At 34.5% G+C, this 20,898-nt stretch overlaps 1 protein-coding gene across 4 annotated transcripts in view; it reads right to left on the bottom strand.

Moving 5' to 3' along the window:
* The window catches only part of SPATA16 (spermatogenesis associated 16), a 269,495-nt gene that overhangs the window by 192,056 nt on the left and 56,541 nt on the right, over positions 1–20,898 (bottom strand). For all 4 annotated transcript variants that reach the window (XM_069579806.1, XM_069579802.1, XM_069579823.1 and 1 more), the window contains exon 3: positions 4,707–4,852. In XM_069579806.1, coding sequence (XP_069435907.1) covers positions 4,707–4,852 — 146 coding nt within the window. The remainder of the gene's footprint in view (positions 1–4,706; positions 4,853–20,898) is intronic.

Below are 20,898 nucleotides of genomic sequence, written 5' to 3'. Positions count from 1 at the left end.
TGCTCTGTAAATTACAGGGTTTTTTAGCAGACTGAAATATTCTAATATCTGATATTCTAAGAGACTTTGTTTTCTTGGGCTCCAAAGTCACTGCAGATGGTTACTGCAGCCATGAAATTAAAAGACACTTGCTCCTTGGAAGAAAAGCTATGACCAACCTAAGACAGCATACTATAAACCAGAGACATCACTTTGCAGACAAAGGTCCATCTCATCAAAGCTATGGTTTTTCCAGTAGTCATGTATGGATGTGCGAGTTGGACTATAAAGAAAGCTGCGCACGGAATTGATGCTTTTGAACTGTGGTGTTGGAGAAGACTCTTGAGAGTCTCTTGGACTGCAAGGAGATCCAACCAGTCCATCCTAAAGGAAATCAATCCTGAATATTCATTGGAAGGACTGATGCTGAAGCTGAAACTCCAATACTTGGAGTTTTGCACTTGATACAAAGAACTGACTCACTGGAAAAGACCCTGATGCAGGGAAAGATTGAAGGCAGGAGGAGAAGGGGACAACAGAGGATGAGATGGTTGGATGGCATCACCGACTCGATGGACATGAGTTTGAGCAAGCTCCAGAAGTTGGTATGGTCATGGAAGCCTGGCGTGCTACAGTCCATGGGGTTGAAAAGAGTCGGACAGGACCGAGCGACTGAACTGAACTGATATCCTAATTTCTGCTTCCTCGGCTCATTGAGATTGAAGTTTAACTTGATCTTCAACTCCCTGAGTTTGATCAGGAAAACCATGGTAGTCACCGTGTATACTACCCTATATATGAGATATACCTATGGCTGATCTCACAAGGATCAAAGTCCTGCTGTGGCCGTTTTCCAGTGCCTAAAAAGAAGTGTTTCATATGTTTTGCCTAGTTTTATACTTATTTATAGCAGGAAGGCAGGTCCTTTTATACCAGTAACTCTGTCATGGCTGGAATAAAGAATCCATGGGTTTCTGTTTAATTTTCACAAAACCTTGTGGGATGTAATTTGTGAAGTAGGTACAGTTATTATAACCCAATTTTATGGAGAATTAAACTCAGATGAACTGGTGAGTGGGGGAATCACATTTAAAACCTGGGCAGTTAGATTCAGACTCCATGAATCTGATTTAATAAATGATACTGCTTCTGCAATGTGAAATTATATTTACTACCTTTGTTGCATTTATCACACTCTTTTTTCTCATATTTATTGATATTTGTTTTTTAAACTTTGCTACCTCTTCTAATGTGTACAGACAACACAATTCCTGTCTACAACTGCTACCCCACTGCCTAGCACAGGCTCTTGGTTAGCATTCAATAAATATTTGTTGAAAGAATGAACATAGATGAGAGCATTATAAAACAATTTTGAAAAGAGGCTTTTTTCTACGTATTTGCTATTTTCGACTTCATCTTGTCTGCCACCTAGTGGCATCAAAATTCTACAGCATAGTATGGCTAAGGAAACTCAAATGGGGGCTCTGTATCAACCTAGAGGGGTGGCATGGGTAGGGAGAGGGGAGGGAAGTTCAAAAGGGATGAGATATACCTATGGCTGGTTCATATTGAGGTTTGACAGAAAACAATAAATAAAAAATAAGTTAATTTTTTTGAAAGGCCAAAAAAGAAAAAATTCTATAGCATAAACAACATCAGTCTAAAGATGGGAAATAGGCAAAAAAGGTGATATGTATTATTAGAATCTTTAGAATTATACACATCAACATATAATTATATGAGAAGAAAGAGTTATAGCAGGATTTCCGTTCTTGATAAGATAGCAGTAATTAGAAATCAGTCTCAGGAGTGATCAAGACACCACTGACAAACAATGACAGTAGTTTGATGAAGTGAGCATAGAGTTGATATGTTCGATTGGTGAGTGTGGGCATTACTTTGGTTTGAAGTTAAAAAAAAAATGACATCTAAATATGGTGCTTTGGATATGTTATTTAAAAAAGAAAAACTTGCTTATAGTTGTTTCTAAAGCCTTTGTTGTCTTCCCTGTGTCTCAGAAGGTAAAGAATCTGCCTGCAGTGAAGGAGACCAGGGTTCAATCCCTGGTGGAGAAGATCACCTGGAGAAGGGAATTGTAACCTGCTTTGGTATTCTTGCCTGGGAAATCCCATGGACAGAGGAATATGGCAAGCTACAGTCCTTGAGGTCACAAAGGGTTGGACATGACTGAACGGCAAACACTTCAACTTTTTTTCAAAGCCTTTGTCTTACTTATTAGCATATTTTAAATGGCAGTACTCAGTTAATTAATTTCAAAATGTATCTTTGTTGAACCTAAAACCATACAGTTATGATTCTTGTAGTCTTCTACATGACAAAACAATATGCACTTATTTTTATCAAAAGCAAAACTACATGATGGTTTTCAAGCTAATTTCTGTATTAACAAATCTGAAGATATGCAGTAGGCCTCACAATTTACATAAAATTAAAGAAAGGATGCTTCAGGAATGCAAATAAATGCAAAAAGTGAATATTTTAATTTTGATCCATGATTAGTATCAACCATCACAGTGTGGTAATAATACAAAAGAAAGATTCTGCATTCAGTGTATAACTAATGGTTATAAGCTATTTATAGACTGAATATCCTGATTATTTATTTTGAGAAATACATTTACATTTCAGATTCTATTTTAAAAATCTGAGATCTTTAAAAACATTTGAATATTACAATCATATGCACTGATTTCTGTAGTTCTGCAACATGACAAGCCTAGAAAAATGATTTATTTCACTTAGTGCATAATTAATTGTATGAATTCACTGTTTAACCTCTATTGATTTCCATTTCTTAGTTAATGTTCAACTTAGAAACAGAAGCAAAAATTATTTTACAATAGAATAAAAAGGATACAGAAGTTAATCCTAGCATAATAGGGAAGATCATTTTACTTTTCATCTTTATATTGTATACCCTCCGCTCAGTAATTTTTAAGGACTTGAAAGGGCACTCTTAGTTTTAAAACAAAAGTTTCAAAGTCTAAATAGTGAACCTATTGAAACGAATCCTTGCATCCTTAGAAACCGTAGCATTTTATTGTTTCTTACAGTACTATTTTGATTAATGTTCATTAAGTTATTTTTATAACACTGAATTGAATTTTGGCATGAACATGCCATTTACAATTTTTTATGATTACAAAAATGATTTGAAAATCCATCAAACCATTCTAATATCCAGGAGATATTTTGATTAATATGTAGGCAATGTTAATGGTACTTCATATGTGTAGTGAAAACCATGGACAAGGTGATAAATAATTACTTTCAGGTGCATCTCAATTCATTATTGTTTATGTATGCCTATAGATTTTCTGGGCTATTCCCAATTTCAAATATTTTATTGTGCTTACAAGTCACCCAAGTGGCTCAGAAATTCCAATATTTTAACATACTGAAGTATACATTACATTTCCAATATTGGCCCTTTCAAATGGAAATGAAATAAAATTCTTCCAGTGTAACCATATGTCCTGATATTGGGTTTGGAAACTATGGTTGCATAAGCTGTTTCTAGAAAATATAGAGTCAGATTTTCTTTGGTATCAAAGAGAATCTGTGTTTAGGTTCTGCAGTTTATTTAAAGCAAAAAGTTTCTTTCCAGCAGGTTATCTTAGAAATTTTAAAGTGATTTTGTTGTCAGCAGGTCTTCGATGTCAAACTTAAGCGTATAAGTTTGAGGTCTCCATAGAGCTGTTAAGAATATCTGATGGAACTTCTATATCATTGTGGATACAGAGTTATAAATGAGTTTTAACGTATTGGCAGATCTGCTCACATAATGAATCTTAATATAATTGATGGTCATGTTTTTTTACTGGTTATTAACAGGGAAGGTGTTATGTTTTCATATTGATATTAGTTTTGTTATTTGTGTCCAAAAGAAATCCAGGATGTATGAGCTCAGAGAATGAACAAGACTAAAGTTTTATGTAAATTGCTCTAAATTAGGCAGGGAGGTATAGAGGAATCATAATTCTAAGAAAAGAGCTATTTAAAAGATGTAACATAATCACTTTATCTTTTTGGTAGATTAAACTGAATACTTCCCATGATAAGATCAAGGTCTTTAGGGAACAAGACATAGGAGAGGACATTTTTATAGAAAAAAAGATAGGGCTGGGTAACCTTGAGGATTCTAGGAAACCAAAAACTAATACAGAGTTCTGAAGAGGATAGAAATATATAAAGGAAATCTTTAAGGACAATGATAAAAAGGTGATTCATACCTTTGGACAGTTGTCGCACTTGCCCCTTCATAACATCCTTTGAATCAGTTGTGTTATCACCAAATAAGCCATAAACTTTGGTGTCTTTGCTCATGGTTCATAGCTGGAATTTCTTTCTACCATTCTTTGTATCGCAGTCAGTTTTGGAAATCTTTCTCCTCCTTCTCACCCCTTACCTAACCTTATTCAATCCCTCCTTTCTTCCTGCAGTCATTTGCTACTGCAGCTGCCTGCCTTTTTATTTTGTCCTGCTTTATGATAGTTAATTATGAGTTTATTTCTTCCCTTAGGTTTTGAGATGCCCTTTGTGATCTCTATGATTGTCTAGCTTAACATAAATCAAGTAATAAAGAGATGGTTTTAGTTTTGTGATTACATTTCAATGGAATCTAAGTTAATCCTACAAGCTCACATCATACCGTCTGCTTGCATGGATAGTACTTACTTGCAGTTATTAACCCTTCATTTTACCTGTGCGCATGATTCAGGGCAAGGTCAGGTTTCCTCATTCGCAGATAGCATGCAACAAGCTTTGTCTCAATGAAACTTGCCACACTAGCTATATCTTCAGCAGATGCTTCAAATGGTTTTCCCAGAACTGCCCCTTTGCTGCAAAGCTTTAAAAGAAAAATAAATACAAGGCTTTAAATTTTCTAATCATCTTGACAAATAATTGATCTTTTAAATAAACTTTACATAATATATACACACACTTTTCCAAACAAGTAAAATATTAACATTTTGATTGTAAATTAAATTATTCCTGTTCACTATTAAGTGACTATAAGTAACACATTTTATTGTAAAATGCTTCCTGTAAAATATTTTAAAAGTATGATATATTTTAAAGGGGTGCCATTAGCTAAGAATGTCTGTTTTAAAAATAAAGCACACAATAAGCAAAGATATTAACAGAAAACCAGGTATAAATCATATTAAATACCAGTGCTTTTATGAAAACCCAGCTAAGCAATAATCTAGCACACTATCGAGTTTGATTTAATATAATAAGGGGTATCGGAAGTAAACTCCTAGGAGCCATTAACATGATTGGTGATTAATTTGAGTCTGAATCATATTCTCTAGGATGTTATTGAAAGAAAAGAAGTGAAAATTTATTAGAATTTATTGGCAGAGGCCACAGTATCTGAAAAACATGGCAGGAATGTGGAATTCTTAATAAAAATTCCAGGAAGTCAATGGCTTCTGGGCACCATAGATAAACTGTAGAGCAAGAAAATAATTAATTTTGGGGAGAGAACCCCAAACATTAAGAAGTATCAATAATATGACAAGGATAGATCGGTCCTTTTTTTTCCCCCTTAGAGTTTTCTACTGTTCCTTAGAATCAAGGCTGATGGGGGAGGACAGACTCCATCACCACTTAGTGACCTTATTCAGAATATCCGCTTCTTTGCTATTTTTACATTTTTGCTCTTGCTATTTGCTGTTTTTATTTCCTGTATGCTTTTCTCACCAGGGATAGTAATGTTTGAGGCTTAGTATCTATTTGTATATATCTCTGTGTAAGATTTCTTGTATTCTAAATCCTGATTTTTAAGAAATGTTATCTAAACTAATTTTCTTTTATAGATTAAGTTGAGGTTGATTTGCCATTTACATTAACATTATTGTCTATTTTTTAAAGTGCAAATACGTTGAGAATGGGTTTATTCTGTTCTAAAATGTGTTTCTCTTCTTAATTTTATCCAACAACTATAAGCTGAAGGAAAATCTAGATGTTTTACATCCTTCGTTTGAATTGTTAGTTACCTGGTACTACCTGGATATTTTGTCAACTATGATAATTCATATCATTTTAAAAAGTCTTTTCCAATTTGATGGGATAAATTTTTTACTACATACATTCAGTCAATAAATATTTATTAATTACTAATAATCATCAGACAAAAAATATTACCTTTACATTTTAATTTGGTCTAATTAAATTGGTTTTATTTAATAGGTCTTTTTAATAAATTTTAGCTATTTTTAGTTCTGTGTAAATTCCTGTTTTTGCATTCCTTGGCTATTTCCATTGGTATTGTAATCTTTTACTTATTAATTATGAGAGCTCTTTATAATCTAGTATTCATTTTCCCATACAACTATGTACACAAAATCAGACATAAAGGTTTTTCCCCCTTTAATTGCCCTTCATAAAAGAGTCAACTTCTATCCATGTATCCTCAGAATACATTTCTCAATTATTTGGCAAGGTGGGGGAACAAAGACTTTTATGGAAGATACAAAGTATTTGTCAATGACCTTAGTCAAGGCTAAGTTTAGATGCTTTATAAAGATTACCTGATAAAATTCATAATAAAAGAGACAAAGTATTTAACAGTGACTTAGTAACTATTCCTGAGAGTATGACCTCACAAATGTCAGTGTGGATGTAAACAGACTTTAAAATATAGTTTAAGAAAGTGTTATAGTTTGAACATGATAGCTTGAGACAGCACGTCTCCTCTTCTACCAGTCTGATCCTATATGACCCTGAGATACCTAAAATAACGGTTGTTTAGGAAGAAAAAATGTTTTTGGATAACACAGCTTTTTAAAAAGTCAGTGGAAAACAACATAAGTAGAAATTATGTAATGCCATTTGTTAGCATATCATTGTATTAAAATTCTAGACTTTCTTGAGTAGTTTTATCCTTTAAATTAAATCAGCATATTTCCCCCAAATCTTAAACACTCAAACCTCATGGATTTTTTTCACATAAAATCTTGAGCTTCCCTGGTGGCTTAGAAGGCAAAGAATTCACCTGCAATGCAGGAGACGTAGGTTCAATCCCTGGGTCAGAAAGATCCCCTGGAGAAGGGAATGGCTACCCATTCCAGTATTCTTGCCTGGAGAATTCCAGGGACAGAGAAGCCTGTTTGCTTAAAATCTTAAACATAAAAGAAACAAGCCCCACATTGTATATGTCCTTTGCCCCTTCCTCCTCTTTGTTCATATCAGGTGTGATAGAGCAGATATAGCTCCTTTCTCAGGCATACTTTTTGTGGGATGAATACAGGGACCATTAGGGTAATAACTTCCACAAGGACGTTCAGATTCTACATGGCAAGAGGAAGCTGACCTTCAAGTTTAATAACATTAAGACTTTGTCTGAGAACACTGAAAGAAAGTGAAAAATAAGCACCTGATCTAATGTTTGCTATAGTCTCTACTTCTATGAGTTTCAAGGCCAAAAAAAGGAATAAAATGATCAATCTTAACACTCCAGAGTGTATACTTTATGAAACCAAACTGTAAGCAAGGAAAGACAATAATAATTTTTCAGTTCATATTAAAATGGAAAAACACACAGCCTGTATATTTGTGGTGATCGTGATTATCAATCAAGTACTATAAGATAGAGAACTTTCTGATTTTATCAAAGGTTACCTTATTTGTTTTCCAAAGTGATGTGCCTTTAAAATAAGCTTTGCAGTAAGGCAAATTGTTACAAATATGATGATGTTAAAGGTAGAAATATAGAAAATATAGACAAAGAACTGGTATCAGGATTATAAAGAACATTTCAGATATTTTGCTGAATTTTAAAATTTCAGGTAGTCATTTGTGAAGACTAACAAATGAAATCTCTAGAAGATGAAGGATTTTAATATGCTGCTAAGTCACTTCAGTAGTGTCCGACTCTGTGTGACCCCAGACGGCAGCCCAACAGGCTCTCCCGTCCCTGGGATTCTCCAGGCAAGAACACTGGAGTGGGCTGCCGTTTCCTTCTCCAATGCATGAAAGTGAAAAGTGAAAATGAAGTCGCTCAGTTGTGTCCGACTCCCAGCGACCCCATGGACTGCAGCCCACCAGGCTCCTGCGTCCATGGGATTTTCCAGGCAAGAGTACTGGAGTGGGGTGCCATTGCCTTCAATATGAGATGTATTTATTTGCATGCAGGAAGGGTGACTTATGTGAAAAAAGTCATGGAAACAAGGTAATAAAAAGTTTTAAACTACCTAATATAGTAAATTAATGAGAAGACTTTGAATTATAAAACAAAAATTAGGTGTGAAATTTTTGCTTTTAAAAAAAGCATGGACAAGTTAAAAGCATAATTTTTTAGAGAAAATGAAGTAAAAACTCTTATGGGTATAGTTGTTGGTTTCATGAGAAACTGGATATTAAAATTTCAAAATTTAATAGTAAATTTCAGTAGTAAATTAAAATCACAGGTTAAAATTTTAATAAAAAATACATACTTTACAAAATATATTTGATAGTTTTCTGAAAATAGCCTGATAATACTTCAGAGTTATAAAAAGTTATTAAAAGTTTATAAAAAGTTATAAAACCTTTTTCTAAGGTATTTCAAAGTTGCTTTAAGAAATAAATATCAAACCTATTTTCAGAAATTGTGGCACAATGGAATTTCAAAGTTTACTTAAAAACACAGATAAAAATAACAGAAAGCCCAATAATAGCAGAAAAAAAACAAGATTAAATACTATGTTATGGGTCCCATTCTTAAAAATACAACCACACATTTTTCTTTAATTAGTATCATCATTAGTAAGATTGATATTGCTAATAGATTCTCACTTAATAGAATATTGTATGATGACTGTTTGCCCACCATACTCCTGGGACATAATTTTGAGTGATCCTTGCAGATCTAGGAAAGAACAATAAATCTTTAAAAATGAGGCATTATTTTAGCTATTAATTATCTACAAATTACAGTATATATCATTCAATTGGAAATTTTTTAAGCTTTTTAATTGTTCAGGAAATTATCAAAAGAAAAAAGATGGAGAGTAAGTTACCCATAACTCTATTGCCATGTCTAATTGCCATTAATTTCTTGAATATTTCCTAACATAATTTTTATATTTTTATAATAAATTATAATTATATATAATAGTCCCATCTTTTTATATACTTTTATTTTTATGTTTCTAATTAAAATCTAAAGCATTACTCACATTATAATTATAGTTGGATATTTTTATATTCTTACTCTCAGCAAGTGATAGAAATATTAGAAAGTAAGTCAGCAAAGACCCTGATGATTTGCATAACATCATTAACTAATCAAATGTAGTCAAAAAATACTCCATCTTACAACATATTTTGCTCAGCTGCCCTGGAAAATCACTGAAAATTCAACAGTTAAAAAAAAAAGAATCCAGTTGGAAAGTAAGCAAAGACATGAACAGAGTTTTCTCTGAAGAGGACATGCTGATGGCAAATAGGCTCATAAAAAGATGTTCAACATGTTTATTGTTTGACATCATTAGCCATCAGAGAAATGTAATTTAAAACTACAGTGAGATATCACCTAGTAGAATGGCTAAAAAGTGGCAATAACATCAAAATGGTGACCAGTTGGATCACTCACACTTTGCTGATGGGAATGTAAAATGGTACAGCCAGTGATGAAAACAGTATGGCAGTTGCTTAATAAACTAAACAAGTGACTACTGTACAACTCAACAAGTACACATTGGGCACTTATCCCAGAGAAATGAAGACTTTAGTTCACAGAGAAATCCATACATGAATAATGTTTATAGCAGAAAGAAAACCAGAGAGCTCACTGAGAGTCTCCTTTTTTTTGGGGGGGGGTGTCTCTTTTATAAGGGAATAAATCCTTTTCAAGAGGGCTCCACCTTCAAGACACCTAATCACTTCCCAAAGTCCCCACCTCCGAATACCATCACATATGGGATTAGGTTTCAGCAAATGCATTTTGGAGGGGCAAATATTCAGTGCATATCTTTCATTACTCATTTTACAGATGAGGAAACTGAAGTTTGGAGTGTAATCTTCTCAGGTTACAGTGTTAGTAATTTGAATTTACACCTAGATGTCTGGCCCTGGAGTCTGTGTGTTTAATCACTACGTCAGTGCTACATGGTGACACTTCATGAGCTACTGATGCACAAAAACAGAGAGCAAGCATTTAGAAACTTTGACAGTACTTTGACAGAGAAATATTATATCTGTTGAATTATAATAAAATTGCTGTTGTTCAGCCACTAAGTCACGTCCGACTCTTTGCAACCTCATGGACTGCAGCACTTCAGGTTTCCCTATCCTTCCCTAGCTCGCAGAGTCTGCTCAAACTCATGTCCATTCAGTCGGTGATGCCATCCAATCACCTCATCTTCTGTTGTCCCCTTCTCCTCCTGCCTTCAAGCTTTCCCAGCATCAGGGTCTTTTCCCATTGGAAAAGTTCTTCACATCAGGTGGCCAAAGTGTAGGAGTTTCAGCTTCAGCATCAGTCCTTCCAATGAATATTCAGAACTGATTTCCTTTAGGATGGACTGGTTGAATCTCCTTGCAGTCCAAGGAACTCTCTAGAATCTTTTCCAGCACAGTTTGAAAGTATCAGTTCTTCGGGGCACAGTCTTCTTTATAGTCCAACTTTCACATCCATACGTGACTACTGAAAAAAACATGGCTCTGACTATGTGAATCTTTGTTGGCAAAGTGATGTCTCTGCTTTTTGATACACTGTCTAGGTTGGTCATATCTTTTCTTCCAAGGAGCAAATGCCTTTTAATTTCATGGCTGCAGTCACTGTTGGCAGTGATTTTCAAGCCCAGGAAAATAAAATATGCTATTGTTTCCATTTTTTCCCCATCTGTTTGCCATGAAGTGATGGGGCTGGATGCCGTGATCTTAGTTTTCCAAATGTTGAGTTTTAAGCCAGCTTTGTCACTCTCCTCTTTCACCTTCATCAAGAGGCTATTTAGTTCCTCTTTGCCTTCTGCCATTAGAGTGGTATTATCTACATATCTGAGGTTGTTGATATTTCTCCTGGCAATCTAGATTCCAGCTTGTTATTCATCCAGCCCAGCATTTGGCCTGATGTACTCTGCATATAAGTTAAATAAGCAAGGTGACAATGTACAGCTTTCACATGCTCCTTTCCCAATTTTGAACCAGTCCACTGTTCCATGTCCAGTTCTAACTGTTGCTTCTTGACCTGCATACAGGTTTCTCAGGAGGCCGGTAAGGTGGTCTGATATTCTTATCTCTTCAAGAATTTTCCACAGTTTGTTGTGACCCTCACAGACAAAGGATTTCATGTAGTCAATGCAGGAGATGTTTTTCTGGAATTTTCTTGTTTTTTTCTATGATCCAAACAATGTTGGTAATTTGATCTCTGGTTCCTCTGCCTTTTCTAAATACAGCTTGTTCATCTGGAAGTTCTTGGTTCACATACTGTTGAAGACTAGCTTGAAGAATTTTGACCATTATCTTGCTAGCATGTGAAACGAGTGCAGTTATAAGGTAGTTAGAACATTCTTTGGCATTGCCCTTCTTTGCAACTGGAATGAAAACTGACCTTTTCCAGTCCCATGATCGTTGCTGAGTTCTCTAAATTTGCTGGCATATTGAGTGCAGCACTTTAACAGCATCATTTTTCAGGGTGTGAAATAGCTCAGCTGGAATTCCACCACCTCCACTAGCTTTGTTTGTAGTGATGCTTCCTAAGGCCCACTTGATTTCACACTCCAGGATATCTGGCTTTTGGTGAGTAACCACACCATTGTAATTATCCAAGTCTTTAAGATCTTTTTTGTACACTTCTTCTGTGTATTCTTGCCATCTCTTCTTAATCTCTTCTGCTTCTGTTAGATTTTTGCTGTTTCTATCCATTGTTATGCCCATCTTTGCATGAGATGTTCCTTTGGTATCTCTTGATTTTCTTGAAGATATCTAGTCTTTCCCATTCTATTTTCCCCTCTATTCTTTGCATTGTTAACTTAAGGAGGCTTTCTTATCTCTCTTTGCTAGCTTTGTATTTTTGTGTCATATTTCCCTTCATTTTTTCTAGTAAGTTTTTTTTTTTACTCTATTTATTAAAATATCAGTCTACAACAGATTGGGACAAAACTGAAGACTAATTGGTTCTTTGCCACAGATAATGAAAAGAACTTTACTAAATTGTTAAAAATTTAGATAATTAAGAAATTTTGAAGAGAAAACAATTCACAATTCCATTATATAAAAATGACCATTCTTAAATGTTAGATATTGGTGTGGATATCTCCATCTTACCTAGTTTTCTATCTATTGATCAATCATCTATCTACGTCTTTATCCTTCCATTTACAATAATGATATTATTCATTATCCATAGTATTATGTTTCTTTCTTTGAATATATCTTGGGCATTAATAAATATAAATTTATGCCATTTTCAAAATGGCTACATAATTTTACTAGATCCCCATTTAATATTTTTCCTAATGAGAAATTTCTCCAGAGACACTGAGAGTTCTTAATGTCATAAATAATATACACTGAATAGCCTTGTGTATACATCTTTGTTCACACATTTGATCATTTCTAAATTTTCATATTCTATCTGTTATAATGTCCTCTTACATCTTGGAATTGCTGAGTCAGGCATAGACATTACAATCCCCAAAAGCATATTTTAGAAAATATACAACATGAAAGTGCTTTCCAGAAAAGTCTTATACTTTCGCCAACAAAGTGTCTTTCTTGTTTTCCTATATCCTCATGCACACTAGGTATTAGAAATGTTTTAATCTATTCTTTGCTAATCATATGGACAACAAATGCACCTTATTTTAATTTGACTATTAAAGCAAGCTCTCATATGTATTGGCCATGTGTATGTATACACTTCATGAATTTCATTCATTTTACAATTGAGATATTCTAATTCATATAGATTTATTTTCACTTAGTGTATATTTTGGAGAAGGCAATGGCAGCCCCCTCCAGTGATCTTGCCTGGAAGATCCCATGGATGGAGGAGCCTGGTAGGCTGCAGTCCATGGGGTGTGAAGAGTCGGACATGACTGAGAGACTTCACTTTCACATTTCACTGTCATGCAATGGAGAAGGAAATGGCACCCCACTCCTGTGTTCTTGCCTGGAGAATCCTGGAGCCTGGTGGGCTGTGGTCTATGGGGTCACACAGAATCTGACACAACTGAAGCGACTTAGCAGCAGCAGCAGCAGTGTATATTTAATTAGATTTTTTCCAAATATATAATATATTTTGAGTTATGTGTACCACACTTTAGTGTCAGGCTTATGCTGGCCATATAAAACAAATTGGAAAGATTCTTATCTTTTTCAGTACTCTGGAACATTTGGAAATAATTTAAAAAATTTCAGCCCAGCTTTTGTAACCTCTTTTTTTTAAATTTCATTATTGTTATGTGTAGGTTTTCAATATTTTGTATTAATTTTGTTAATTTATATTTTCTTATAAAATTATCTGTTTCATTCAGATTCTAAAATCTGTCATTATAGTGAAGAACATTATATTCTTAGACTATCTTAAATGCCTGTGTAGCAGTGATGTCATTCTTTTTTTTCGCTCTTAGTACTATATAGTTCTGTTTTCTGTTTCTTAATTGGAATTGCAGGGATTTGATTTTGTTTTCTTAAAACCAACATAGTCTTAGATTAATTTATTAATTCTCGTATTCTTCTTCCTAATTCATTGCTTTGGTTTTTATGTTGGCTTTGTTATTTTTTCCTTCTGCTTTCCTAAGGGATTTTGTTTTGTTTCTCTGTACTTTAAAAAAAAAAAAAAAAACTAATATCTTTAATTAATACTTAACTCATTTATTTTAGCTTTTCTCATATAGAAGTGTGTTGTGTGCTTTACTTAGGAAAAAAAATTCACAGCTTTTATTTTCACCTTTTTTTTTTTTTTGCCAACAGCTCTTTATTTTGTGCTTCTTATTCTTTAAAATGTTACCACTTGCTTTTCTTGGTTACTTGTATGACTAGACCATTTTGCATATTTGTTAGTCATTTATATTTCATCATTTGTGGACTATTTACCATTTGTCAGGCCCTTTACCGCTTGTCTTTTATGCTCTTACTCTTTTTCTTGTTTATTTTTATGAAATCAGTCATGGGTGCCTGGAGTTCTTTCATGTTCTGCATTTCTTTCCCCATCCTATAAATTTGAACTTGTCTAAAGAAGTGCCTCCTACTCCATGTGGTAGCCTTTTTCAAGGTACAGGTGTTATGACTGTAGGAACTCAATACTGAGGGACCCTTCTTTACTACATTGGACAAACCTCTGAGAAAAAAAGCCGGTATAGAAGGAACAAAGCCAAAGATTAAGAGGCTGGAAAGCCTAATCTTGAATCCTGAAAATCTTCCCTTGAATCAAAATATATAAGATAATTTGAAAAGGTAGTATTCATTTGTTGTTTTGAAACAGTGAGATAGGGATTTGAAGAAAATAAAATTATTAAGAAATTGAGAATTAAATTGTAGCATAAATGTTAAACTAGAAGCAATATGTAAAGAATAAGTGATAGATCAGAAATATAGAGGACAATATTGAAAATAGAAAAGACTAACATGTATACTATCATGTGAATTGAATCGCCAGTCTATGTCTGACGCAGGATGCAGCATGCTTGGGGCTGGTGCATGGGGATGACCCAGAAAGAGGTTATGGGGAGGGAGGTGGGAGGGGGGTTCATGTTTGGGAATGCATGTAAGAATTAAAGATTTTAAAATTTAAAAAATAAAAAACTAAAAATAAAAAAAAAAAAGACTTCATTACTAACAAATGTTTATAATTTCTGAGACTTTTTCTTGTATATAACTACATCTGACTTTTTAGTATCTCCGTAAAGTAGATAAAACAGTTTGTCCCATTTGACAAATACTGAAACCTATGGGGGGAGAAAGTCAACTGCATGATAATGGATGGTGAACAGACTTGTGCTGGTGATCATTTTATAGTGTATAGGGATGCTGAATTATAAAGATAACCTCTTGAAACTTATACAGTGTGTTTAAAAAATATATATATATATGCCAAAAGAAATCTACTGGTTTTCCCAGGGGCTAAAATTGATGGAATGTTCTCTTTCCTTCACATCAATCTCCTTGTCCTAAATTATTCTGTTCAATACTTATTTTTTTAAAATTGTTAGTACCTAGCACGCTTGTTAGCCATTCAGTGAAACTTCTCATGTAAACTTCCAGTGGTTTTTCTGTTGGAGAATGTGAGTTCAGTACTCCATCTGAGTTTAATGGTTCCCCTTCTTTTTACCGTGTAGAATCTTTCCTAAGGCCTGACTGCACAAGAGATTGGTCCAAACCAAACACTAGAGATTGAGTTGGTAGCTGCTTCTTGGTTCTCCTTGCAGCTCACTTTGGTACTATTAGAACTTACATATGGAACTTCCTTTGCCTGGAGAATCGTAAGGAGAAAAAAACAAGCAAACTTCAACCTCTAGAATTCACTGCTCTTTCTTTTACTGCCTCTTCTTCTCATTCATATCTCAAGGGGACATAAACCATTGCTTATCAATTTCCATTTCCTAAATGTTGAAAGGATTGACATTTATGCATAGATATAAAAAGAGAGTACTAATAGTGGAATTAAGGGATGAAATAGCACTGAGAGCCCCAGAAATGAGTCCTCGAACACAGTGGGGAACTGCTGGCATTCTAGCTGCAAAAGGCCCCGTGTCTCTTAGTTGGGCATGCAGTAGATATAGGTGATAGTCTGCTTTTTATCATCTGTTTTTCCTTGAGGCTTTGTTTTTTGAAGATCCTACCTGGTGTCTGGCAGACCTTTGCAATGATCTTCCTGTGGATTAATGCATATAGAAGGATGGGCTTTAGGCACAAGAGCTAACCACCATCCTATCCTGCCAATTTGTCATTGGGATCTTTACAGTCTCTTTTAGATACCAAGCTAAATGTTCATGCTGCAAGGGTCTCATAACTAACAGTTTTCAATTTTAATATCTTTTTATACTCTCTTAACAGACTAGAAAGAATCTCTACACCATAGAATAACACTCATTGGTTTTAAATTTTCTCTCATCTTATTACATGGAAGAGGAATGAATCAGAGAGCTCATCCCTTGTAACTTTCCACATGGTGCCACATAGATCTACTAAAGTGTCTCCCTGGGAGAGAGAGAGTATGTGGGGCTGAGAGATGCAGAGAATTATGTTCACACATCACTGAACTTAAAAGTACCATCAAGGTTTTAGGAGCAGTGCTTTTCAGCCAAGTAGGCCAAGATGTGACCTCTATTAAATTTATGGGAATTGGAGAAATGAGGTTACTCCCTGGATGACATGCTGTTGAATGACAGTAAAAAGTAATTAATCACTCCTACTCCTATTTGTTAAAATAGCTATGCTTCAATCTGTTTTTTTTTTTTTTTTCCCCTTTCAAGTAGCCTTAAGCTAGAGGTGTGGCCACAGTGGGTTCCTTCTACTGTGATTCACCTTGATCTGACCAGCCAGTAATTTGCTTATGCTCTGAAGCATGTAAATGATACACATTAACCTTCAGGGTGTTTTTCAGGGATACCCCTAAACTCTAGCTATCTGATGTGCAAAGCAGATCAGAAATATGGCAGGAGTGAAATGAATTAATATAATAAATCTTCCTTCCTTCTTGCCCAGGAATTTCAGCTCATAAAGACAGCAATTTTAAAATGAAGATAATGTTAATAGAGTGCTTGTTTCAAGGTATTATTTATATTATAAAGTAAATGTATTATCACATACATTATTATATGTATTATATGTATTATACTGTATTATTATACAGTAATTATAATAGCCAGCAGTTATTGAGTGTTGACTCTGTGTTTGGCATTGTGCTAAGTTCATATAATATTGTACTTGATATTGTCTTTTATTGATGATATCTTATTAAATATTTTACTCCTAATTTTCAGGTAAGGAACTTGGCTGAAGAGAGGGTACTAACTTATTTGACAGTAAGTTCTAAAACTATGATTTAAATCCAGGTCTGTCACGTCACCTGATCCTATATTTTTTAGATAGCATTTTCCTTGGCTGGCCATTAATGAGTCACAGTCACATCTAGAAGGACAAATGTGAATCTTTACAGTTACCATTAGTGCTAGTTTCTTACTCATGATTACTTAATTCATATTCATACATGCAATGAGACAGATATATATAGCAGTCCAGTGATCTCTAAGTATCTATATATGTATGTATGTATCTATCCATCCATCTATACCTCACTGGATTACCACTAAGGAAATGAGAAGATAGTTAAGATAGGCAGGGAAAGAGAGAGATGGATCAACATTTACCAAGCAACAAGTAAGGCACTTTTACATATAAGAATCACTGAATTCCTACTATTACCCACTTTATAGACAGTTCATTAATTCTAGAAGCAGAGGAGGCTGGAACATGTAAAAATGGAGAGAAGAAGGACTAGATTATGTACTTGAATGAAGAAAAGAGATGGTGGAGTTTCTCTAGGGAGAAAAAGAGCACAATTCTTGTCAAGATCACAGGTCTTTGCCTGGCATCTAGGGATGAAGGCCTTGCTGGTACAGTGAGGGCCTACTGGACTATAGGTTGTCATGTCAGAGTGACTAGTTCTGTAAGCAGGGGATCTTTTGAGCTACTCCTTCATCCTCTTTGCTGAATAGCTTAAAAAGTAAAATTAACATTTTGAGGACATTTGATAATAATTGGGGTTTTTGTGGAATCTTTGGTCTTTATATATTAATCTGCAGTTGTATTTCTTTTAACATTTATATTCAGATCAATTAAATGTTTTTCATTACATAATTTTGTTTAAATGGGGGAAACCTGGGTTATCTTTGAGTATATATTTTCTTTTAAAATGTCAGGATAACCATACTAAGAGAAATGAGATATCAAACAATTACATGCTTTTGACAGGCCATCATTTTCAAGAATTTAAAAGGAATTAATAAAACAATAATCTACAAATTCATTGCCCTACAAAACATCACTTCATTTCATTCTTATGTTCTCTTTTAGCTATTATGGACATTTATAGCAGTTTTAATTATCTTGGAGCAAACTCCATGAACACACAGTAGGAAAAAACTACCCCTAAACTCACTGGCAATTTGCAGTTATTTTCTGTCCACACATTTATAGGTTGGCCAAAGACTGGCCATTCTAGGCAGTGTTCAGCTTGGTAGTTAACTCTGGGTTAACTATGACTTGTAACAGCAGCTGCCTGAGATATGATCTTCTCATGGAAAAAGCAGGAGTGGAAGAGAGCAAGACAATGGGACAAGCACATTGAAAGTCTCAGTCACTTCAGGTCCACTAGCATTCTGTTGGCCATAGAAAGTCACATAGCCAAGCCCAATGGCTAGGGCTGAGGCCATGGCTAGGATACGCATGAATAATAATGCTATGATTGGGCAGGAGTGGGGTGACGAATTGGAACACATAATTTAATCTACTGCAAGCAGAGAAACATATTTATTTCCCTAAGAATTTCTTTTCCAAATTCCTCAACCACACATACTCATGTGAAGATGTGCCATGCGGGTTGAGACACAAAATAAAAGTTTAGGTCTTTACTGCCACTGGTCTCTTCCTTTTCTTCCAGTAACGCTGAAGTTCTTTCAGGACAGAAACAGTTCTGAAATTGTATGTTCCACAGAAATTTGAGGAGTTGTTACATTAAAAACATTTCTCAGGTCAAATAAGCTACTGAGAAGCCTAACTGGAGAGGTACTAAAACCATTTAACATACTAATGTATACTGCAAATATCTAACAGGAAAATATGGCAAACAGTATTTCACAAACTTATTTGACCGTAGAATCCCTTTCCTGCAACAAACTCATTTTTTTAAAAAAGAACATCTTGAAGCCCAGAATTTTGTCAAGTTCATTTTGGGAAATGCTATCCTAAGGCAACTTCCATCTTTCTTACTTCTTAGTTCAAGTGGGGCTGGCATCTGGTTAATGCTCCAATTTTGAGATAAATGTTTCTAAAAAGAATTTGAGGAGAGGAAGAAGCCGGGTTAGCACATCTGATCTGAAGGCAATGTAATTTTATTATTGATGTGAGCTAGTGTACTCTATTTCAGTTTATATGTTACTCGTGTTACTATTATGTTAGATTTAAGTGTGTCTCACTGTCTTTAAAAATTCTCTTTTTAAGCATTTCAGAGATGTTTGTGTACATATTTAAAGCACATTGGAACTTACTGTTTGTGGATGTCAAGAGATTTTTCTTTTTAGGCCCAGGAAGAATGGTATTCTGGGGTCATTTAATCCTTTCTGTTATATCATATATAAAAATCTAATTCATATTTTTTTTTGTTGTTGTTGTTGTTTTCTTTTGTTTTAAATTATCAATACCAATGGTTATTTTCCTTCTTTACTTCTCAGAATATAAGTTTAAACTAACAACTTGTTGTTGTGCTATGGAGAATAACATATGGGGTTTTTAAAAACACCCATGAGACTGGAACAGTTTTAGCTCAGTAGGAAATATTTTTTTACACGTAAAATTTTTATAGTATGTAATAAATGAAAAAAATTATTTTAAATATCTGAGATTTTAAGGCTAGTCATAGATAGTAAAACGTTTGAAGAATATGTTATATTATGTGGATAAAGGGACTGTATTAATCAATATTGTGACTTTTTAAGAGTTTGCTTTTAAAAATAGGATAAAGGAAAATGATTCACTATCTTTGAGGTAAAATGTCAGTATGTTTCTGCATAATCCCTTTCTTATCAATATATTCTAATGTCAAAAGAATGATTATGTGGTGTTTGATGTTCTGGCGTAGTGAATATGACAGGGCAGTGCATGGTCCCCAGTTCCAAGGGGCAGCAAACTCTTTGGAACCTTTCAAGAGAGTTTCTGGAGAGGAGCTGAATAGTTAATTCTATACTACTAAAAATATTTTCATGGGGATTTGCAATTTACATAAACCATTATGAAAGCGAAAGTGTTAATCACTCAGTCGCGTCCGACTCTTTGCGACCCCATGGACTGTAACTTGCCAGGCTCCTTTTTCCATGGAATTCTCCAGGCAAGAATACTTTATTGTCTTATTTTCTCTTTACCGAAGCTCTAAGAAGCAGGTCAAGCAGCCACTGACTGCCAGTTTGTGGGTGATAGAACTAAGATTCAGAGAAATCTAGTGACTGCCTGAGGTCACATGGTTCATAAATAGACGATGAAGAAACTAAAAATATTTCTTCTCATTTCAAATTTAGTGTGTTTCTGCTATCTTTGAATGTTTCCTTCTGAGCTGTTTCGTTCACAACGTTTGCTTTCTGATTCCTAAAGTATATAGTTCATGTTACAAATTAGACTTCCTCTCTCTCTCATGACTAGCTGAAAAATGGTGGAAAGGGTGGGAGCTTAGGAGAAATAATATGGTCTTCAAATTTCAATATTTTAGGTGAAAAGAGGCATAAAAGCAATGATAAGAGGATCTGAATTCCTGAAGGGACTATTTAAGCAATAATTTATGAGTCTTTGCAGAGAAAAAAAAGTTTATATAGTACATGCAAGTCATTCCTCCATACAAGGAAAAAACTTTATTTAAAGTGCAACCACTGAAGTTTCAATGTAAAAGCAGGCATGCTGTTTCCCAGAGCTAGTGGGGAGATATAATGGAAGGAGTACTTTTGCTAGAGAACCAATCAAGATTTCAACAGATGTGAGAACAGGTGATAACTTACTTTGATGGCTCTCAGTCCAAGTGCATAAGACGGGAACGATTACCTTCTCTTTCACCAACTAATACCCTCACATCAGAGTCTCCTACAGGCTCTGTGAAAATGTTTTCCTTTTCTAAAATAAAGGGAAAGACTCACCCAGACAAATAGGAAGTGAGTTTCTGTATTGACCTTGTTTGGGAAATTCAGGTTTAACATGAAG

The sequence above is a fragment of the Ovis canadensis genome, chromosome 1, assembly GCF_042477335.2.
Source record: "Ovis canadensis isolate MfBH-ARS-UI-01 breed Bighorn chromosome 1, ARS-UI_OviCan_v2, whole genome shotgun sequence".
In the NCBI taxonomy this organism is placed as follows: domain Eukaryota; kingdom Metazoa; phylum Chordata; class Mammalia; order Artiodactyla; family Bovidae; genus Ovis; species Ovis canadensis.
This window is presented reverse-complemented; position numbering and strand designations above follow the sequence as displayed.